Source organism: Nicotiana attenuata, unplaced genomic scaffold (genome assembly GCF_001879085.1).
Source record: "Nicotiana attenuata strain UT unplaced genomic scaffold, NIATTr2, whole genome shotgun sequence".
NCBI lineage: Eukaryota > Viridiplantae > Streptophyta > Magnoliopsida > Solanales > Solanaceae > Nicotiana > Nicotiana attenuata.
The window spans coordinates 35,537-43,600 of record NW_017675136.1 but is presented as its reverse complement, the minus strand read 5'-3'; the positions used below and the strand labels follow the sequence as shown (position 1 = coordinate 43,600).

The 8,064-nt window shown below is 39.1% G+C and overlaps 1 protein-coding gene across 1 annotated transcript; it reads left to right on the top strand.

Annotated features, from left to right (window-relative positions):
- The first annotated feature begins 6,838 nt into the window (after positions 1-6,838).
- On the top strand, positions 6,839-7,512 carry LOC109219714. Its single transcript, XM_019384187.1, has 2 exons — positions 6,839-7,088; positions 7,136-7,512. The coding sequence occupies exons 1-2, from the start codon at positions 6,839-6,841 to the stop codon at positions 7,510-7,512; spliced, it is 627 nt and encodes a 208-aa protein (XP_019239732.1).
- Positions 7,513-8,064: the final 552 nt, after the last annotated feature.

Sequence of the window (8,064 nt, the reverse complement as noted above, 5' to 3'; positions counted from 1 at the left end):
TTTACTTTTTTTACGGTTTTTTTTTTTTTTTAGGTAAATTTACAATCTTATGTCCAAACGCCCACTTAGTATGTGGGTGTCAAAAAGAAGAGAATTAAATCAAGAAAGTCAGTAGCATGAAAATACTTATTACAATGTTTTATGAAGCATCAGTGAATGTATGCTCCATGACCCATGTAATGATGTAAATTTATGGGAAAGGCATGTGAAGCTACGAGGAGAGAAAACGCTCTCTATGAGAAAGTGGTCCAATTTCACTTCACTCGCTGGCACGACTTATCTTTGCTTAAGAAAGAGGGAGGGGTAGGTACATTTGGAGTAAAATCCATTTTTGCAAATAAAATAAGCACTATTACAAAGTTCACCTTCTCATGGTCAAAATAATAGGGTGTTTGGATTGGCTTTCAAGCTGATCAAACAAGTTTTTAAATTCTTTTTGGTTTTTATCAATGTTTGACATATTAGAAAAATGCTTATATGCCTTATTTGTTTGCACTTAATGGGGGTCTGAATCTTAATCATTCAGATCTCGCCTCATTTGTTTTTATTAAGATTAAGACGTATGAATCTAAATACACATCTGAATATCAAGATGTGCATTAAGATTAAGACATCTGAATCTGAATACACATCTCTGTTTGATTTTTAACATCTGAATGTATAAAATTTATCTTTATTTGAAAATTAATAAACATAAAATTCAAATGAAATACTAACTAATCTAATATTCTATCAATAAAATATATAGTTTTTTAAAATATGATAGTTGTTGGTGGTGATGGCTAACGGGTGAATGCCGACTAGAGGCGGTGGTTTGTGGTAGTTTTGGGTGATGATGGTGGTTCGTGCTAGTAGCTAGTAGTGATTGGTAGTGGTGGCAATTATGATTGAGGATGGTGGTGATAGTTAATAATGGCGGATGGTGGTAGTAGTTGTGACTGAGGAAGGTGGTGGGTTGGTGGTGGGAGGTTATAATGATGGGCAGTTCCGGCTGTGGTTGTTGATGGTGATGGAGTGGTCAGTTGTGATAGTTGAGCTGGATGAGTGTTGATTGTGGGTAGAATGCTATATGGTGGTCGGAGTGGTGGGGATAGTGGATGGTGATGGTCGATAATGCTGACGGCTATGATTGAGGATTATGGTGGCGTGGAGGTGGTGGTGGTGGTGGTGGTGGTGGCGGCATGGTGGTAGTTGATAATGGTAGGCGGTGGCGGCAGTTAATAATGAATATGTGATAGCATCTTAATGAATTAAGTCTCTGTTATAGATCTTAATTATACATACCTATTCAGACCCATTAAGTGGTTGTGAAGTAAAAAAAATAAATACACTTAATGATCAAGATCTGAATAATTAAGATTCAGACTTTAAAAACAAACACACTTAATGTCTGAGATCTGAATGATTAAGATTCAGACCTCCATTAAGTGAAAACAAATGAGGCCTAAGTGCGTTTATTTTTAAGTCTGAATCTTAATTATTCAGATCTTGATCATTAAGTGTATTTATTTTTTTTACTTCATAACCACTTAATGGGTCTGAATAGGTATGTATGATTAAGATCTATAACAGAGACTTAATTTCATTAAGATGCTATCACATATTCATTATTAACTGCCGCCGCCGCCTACTATTATCAACTACCACCATGCCACCACCACCACCATACTCAACCACGACCACCACCTCCACCACCACCACGCCACCATCATCCTCAATCATAGCCTCCATTATCGACCATCACCACCTACTATCCGCACCACTCCGATCACCATCATTCTCACCCACAATCAACACTCATCCGCCTCAACTACCACAACTGACCACCCCATCACCATCAACATCCACAGGCGGCACTGCCCATCATTATAACCTACCATTACCCACCCACCACTTTCCTCAATCACAACTACTACCACCACCCGACATTATTAACTATCACCACCATCCTCAATCATAATCGCCACCACTACCAATCACTACTAGCTACTAGCATGAACCACCATCATCAACCAAAACTACCACAAATCACCGTCTTTAGTCGGTATTCACCCGTTAGCCATCACCACCAACAACTATCATATTTTTAAAAATTATATATTTTATTGATAGAATATTAGATTAATTAATATTTCATTTGAATTTTATGTTTATTAATTTTCAAATAAAGATAAATTTTATACATTCAGATGTTAAAAATCAAACAGTCTTAATTATTTCTATTCAGATCTTAATACACATCTTAATATATTCAGATGTGTATTCATATTTAGATGTCTTAATCTTAATACACATCTTGATATTCAAATGTGTATTCAGATTCAGACGTCTTAATCTTAAAAAAATTAAATGAGGCCTAAATAAGTTTAAAAGTATTTAAAATAAGTCAAAGTCATAAGTTGGGCAACCCCAACATAGTTAAAAGCTATTCATATTTGACCAAATATTTTACTATTATATCCCTTATAAGTTTATATAATTCGAAAATAACCTTCAAAATCCCATAATGTTTCTTTTCTCTTCTTTCTTTACTTCACCATTCTCCTTCAGTGTCTCCATCTCAGCGTCCGGCCTCTCTCAATTCCCATTCTTCATGCTTGTTTTTTCATCTCCATCTCTACCCATGCTTGATCACGTATTTTACAATTATATTCCTTTTAAGTTTATAATTATACAACAACACTCATCAAAGTGGAGTATGAGAAGGGTATGCGTATGTAGACCTTACATCCACTTTGTAAAGGTAGAGAATATTCTTTATAAGTTTATATAATTCCAAAATAATCTTCAAATCAAAATCTCACGACGTTTTTTTTGTTTCTTTAATTTACTTCATCATTCTCTTTCTGTGTCTCCATCTATGCTATGCGTCTGAACTCTCTCAATTCCATATTCTTTAGGCTTGTTATCTTTTCATCTTTACTTTACAATACAACAACAACAATTGAGTAAAATCTCACTAGTGGGGTCTGGGGAGGGTAGTGTGTACGCAGACCTTACCCTTACCCCTAAGGGGTAAAGAGGCTATTTCCGAAAGACTCTCAGCTCAAGAGAACGAAAAGACAAAAGTAGACAATATTAGTATCACCATAGAAATCATAAGAAAAATAGGAACAACATGAAATCCAGAAAAAAAATGCAAAGCAAAACCGATAGCTAGTAAATAGGTTCTGCACTAAAAATAGTAAGACACAACATTGCACTAGTTATCTTAGACAAAAACCCTATCAGACTAGTCTTAGAAAGGTATTAGTAAGGCAAGACTCAACTACCTCCTAACCTATAACCTTAATACTCGACCTCCACAACTTCCTATCAAGTGACATGTCCTCGGAAATCTGAAGCCTCGCCATATCATGCCTGATCACCTCTCACCAATACTTCTTAGGCCGCCCTCTACCTCTTCCCGTTCCCTCCACAACTAGCCGCTCACACCTCCTTACTGGAGCATCTGGGCTTCTCCTTTGAACATGCCTGAACCATCTGAGCCTCGCTTCCCGCATCTTGTCATCAATGGGAGCCACGTACGCCTTCTCCCGAATATCTTCATTCCTAATCTTATCCATCCTAGTGTGCCCGCACATCCACCTCAACATCCTCATTTCTGCTACTTTCATCTTCTGGATATGTGAGTTCTTAACAAGCCAACACTCAGCCCATACATCATGGCCGGTCTAACGACCACTTTATAGAACTTACCTTTGAGTATCGGTGGCACTCTCTTGTCACACAGGACTCTAGATGCTAACCCCCACTTCATCCATCCTATCCCAATACGATGTGTGACATCCTCGTCGATCTCCCCTCCCCCCTGGATAACCGACCCAAGGTACTTGAAGCTGCCTCTACTTGGGATGACCTGTGATTCAAGCCTCACATCCACGCCCACTTCCCCCGGGTCAGCGCTGAACTTACACTCCAGGTATTCCGTCCTCGTCCTACTCAGCTTGAAACCCTTAGACTCAAGAGTCTGTCTCCAAACCTGCAGCCTCTCGTTAATACCGGCTAGCGACTCATCAATCAGAACTATGTCATCGGCGAATAGCATGCACCATGGCACCTCCCCTTGAATATGGTGCGTGAACGTGTACATCACCAAGGCGAATAAGAATGGACTGAGTGCATAACCTTGGTGTAACCCCATTACAACCGGAAAATGGTCAGAGTCGCCTCCTACTGTCCTAACTCGAGTCTTAGCCCCATCGTACATGTCCTTAATCACCATAATGTACGGGACCGACACACCTTTTGCCTCTAAGCATCTCCAGAGAACTTCTTTAGGAACCTTGTCATACGCTTTCTCTAGGTCAATAAACACCTTGTGCAGATCCTTCTTCCTCTCTCTATACAGTTCCTCCAATCTCCGAACAAGGTGTATAGCTTCTGTAGTAGAACGACCCGGAATGAATCCAAACTGGTTGTCGGATATAGACACTGTCATCCTCACCCTCGCTTCAACCACCCTCTCCCACACTTTCATGATATGACTCAGTAATTTGATACCTCTATAATTATTACAACTCTGGATATCACCTTTGTTCTTATACAATGGAACTACCGTACTCCACCTTCACTCCTCCAGCATCCTCTTCTCCTTAAAAATAACATTAAACAACCCAGTCAACCACTCCAAACCTGCTCTCCCCACACTCTTCTAAAATTCCACCGGAATCTCGTCTGGACTTTACAATGTAATTCACAATTTTTCTAAAACAAAAATTGTTTCGTGCAATCTATTTTTAGTGAGTTGGCATATTATCAAATGAAATATTGATACTACTGTTCCGATAAAAATAGAAGGGAGTAAAGTTGTTGCCATGTGACCAGGAGGTCATGGGTTCAAGCCGTGGAAACAACCTCTTGCAAAAATACAGGATAAGGCTGCGTATTATAGACCCTCGTGGTCCTACCCTTCCCATAAAAATGAGAAAACTAAAAAGAAAAGTTCGTCACGTGTACTAACTAATATGAAATTGACCGTTCCTTAACTATAGCCTACCATGTTCGTCTTAATTTATTATCATAAGAAATTCACATGAAAAATAAAAATATAAGAAAGAAACACCAAGAAAATAACATGTCAATATTAATCCACCAAAAATTTATGTTTAAATCAATTTATAACTAAATATATTATAGTAATTAACTCCTTTACAGTGTTAGCAATTTTAAGGATATTTCAGTCTTTAACATAAAAAATGCTTATCAGCACCTTTTCTAATGGGAAAATGCATAAGTACTCCCCTGATCTATACGGCTATACCCGAATTCCCAACTACATACTTTAACTTTGCGGAATTTTTATTACCCCCTAAACTATTTTAAAGTAGAATAAATTGTACCCTTGAAGCTGACGTGGCAGAGTGTGTATTTCACTCTCCTTAAGAGAGTGAGAAGAAAAATTATAATTTCAATTTCTAGAAGAAATTTACTTTTTAATTTTTTAAATTAAATATATAATTTCTCACTTTTCCTTTTTTTTCTTTTCTTTTCCTTTGTCTTTTTCTTTCACTTCTTTTCTTTTCTCTTACAGTTCCGTCGCGACTCTTCTGGCTTTTCTTCTTTCATTTATCATGCTAATATGCTTCTTCTTTCTCTTCCTTTCACACACAATAACACTTTCAAAAAGATTTATTCATATACAAAGCAAAATATTCTCAAATCTGAAAAAATATCTATCATCGGAAAATCTTTTTTATGCCGGAAAAAATGGAGACAATGGAATTTTAACCGAAAAAATCTTTTTTCTAACCCAACAACGCATATATACTCAGATTATTCACCATCACTCGCCTTTTAATTTTGATTACGTCGCCCACAAATACCATCCAAAACCCTCTACCACAATAGCCAGTAAAGAGCTTAAGCCAAGCATAACAACAACAAAAAATGAAGTCACTGATTGAAGATATTAGGGTGAATCCTTATTGTTCAGCTTTGTTAGGTGATAGAAATCAAATAGAGAAAGGAGAAAGGAAAAAAGAAAAGAAAAATGTACAAAAAATGAGGAAGAGAATAAGAAATAAATAAAAATTTAATAAAATACCACGTGTCAAGCGAGTGTGGTTCACTGCCTAATAGAAATCTGGTTGCGGTGTTTTAAGGGTGAATTTATTCTACTTTAAAATAGTTTAGGGGGTAATAAAAACCCCGCAAAGATAAAGAGTGTAGTTGAGAATTCGGGTATAGGACAGGGGTACTTATGCATTTTCCCTTTTTTAATCAAACACATCAATTGTTTATTTTTAATTCTAGCACTTCTACCCAAACATGTAACTGCTTATTCAAAAATTTAGCTTCGGCACTTAAAAAATGCTTTTCAACACAATTGGTGCTTAAAAGATACGTAGCCAATCCAAACGTGCTCTAAGACTTACATATAACAATCACACCTTACTAGGGGCAAGGACCATACTTTAGAGCTAATTAAAAGAATCACTCTCTTTTTTAATTATTAAAGGAGCTTGACAATAAACCCGTAAATCTTTGGGAAAAACTTATGCTCTCTGATCTTTTGATAAACAAAGTAGGGGTAGTTGGCGAAGTGACCTACTTTCCAACTTGAGTTGGCCAAATGATCTTTAAGTTTTAGTTATTGTAAGATTGACCTTTATGCTTAATAGTGCTTAAGTGGGATTATAAAGTGAAGGGGGAAGTTTAGCCTTTGTCCCTAAAGTTTTACTTATTACACTTTGACCCCAACCTATATAATTCTAATATAGGTTGGGGTAAGTCTATAGAGCCGGCGAAGATCCTATAGAAGAGGAAGGTCAATATAGCGTGTGTCCAAGAGACTCGGTGGGTAGGATCGAGGGCGAGGAATGCAGACGACTATATGATGTGGTACTCTAGAGTCATGAAGGGTAAGAATGGTGTAGGCATTTTGTTGGATAGGGAACTTAGAGAGTCTGTGGTAGAGGTCAGGCCGGTGAATGATATGTTAATGTCTATTAAGTTGGTGGTTGGTGAGTGCATCCTAAATATCGTTAGTGCGTATGCGCCGCAAGCGGGCTTGGATCAGGAGGTCAAGAGGCGTTTCTGGGAGGGGTTGGATAAGATTGTGCGTGTAGTATTCCGCCTGCTAAGAGGTTATTTATAGGATGAGATTTTAATGGTCATATTGGGTCGACTGCAGACGGCTATGGCGAGGTGCATGGTGGCTTCGATTTTGGGGATAGGAACGCAGGAGGATCTTCGCTGTTGGATTTCGCAAAGGCATTTGAGCTGGTGATTGCTAACTCTAGTTTTCCAAAGAGCGAGGAGCATTTGGTTACTTTTCAGAGTATGGTGGCGAAGACTCAGATTGACTATCTTCTCCTTAGGAGGTGCGACAGAGGACTGTGTAAGGATTGCAAGGTTATCCCGGGTGAGACCCTCGCGATGCAGCGTAGGCTCTTGGTGATGGACGTCAGTATGATGAAGAGGAAGAAGAGGACTGCACGAGGTCGACCGAGGATCAAGTGGGGAGCCTTGACTAATGATAAAGCTCAGGAGTTGGAAGGGACTCTATAGGATATGGGATCCTGGAGGATTAGTGGGGACGCGAGTGTTATGTGGTCGACAACGGCGGATTATATGCGGGAGGCAACGAGAGAGGTGTTGGGAGTCTCAAAGGGTTTCGCTGGCGGGCACAAAGGTGACTGGTGGTGGAATGAAGTGGTCCAAGGTAAAGTGGAAACGAGGAAGGAGGCGTACCTGAAGTTAGTAGGGAGCACATGCGAGGTAGAGAGGAGTGCGAATAGGGAGAGGTATAAAGTATCTAGGAAGGAGGCGAAACTGGCGGTCACGGAGGCTAAGACTGCGGCTTTTAGTCATTTGTACGAGGAACTAAGGGCCAAAGGCGGGGAGAAGAAATTATCCCGGCTGGCTAAGGCGAGAGAGAGGAAGGCTAGGGATCTGGACCCAAGTGAGGTGCATCAAAGACGAGGACGGTAGAGTATTGATGGGAGAGGCCCAGATTAAGCGGAGATGACAGATTTACTTTCATAAACTTCTGAATAAAGAAGGGGATCAGGATATTGTGCTTGGCGAGTTGGGGCACTCCGAGAGACACCGCGATTTTGG

What these genes read in the sequence shown, in the direction of transcription:
- LOC109219714 (XM_019384187.1), top strand. Translation starts at nt 6,839, where the DNA reads ATGTGGTACTCTAGAGTCATGAAGGGTAAGAATGGTGTAGGCATTTTG. An exon ending in AGTATTCCGCCTGCTAAGAG is followed by an intron (nt 7,089 to 7,135) that starts GTTATTTATAGG and finishes GGTCGACTGCAG; the next exon opens with ACGGCTATGGCGAGGTGCAT.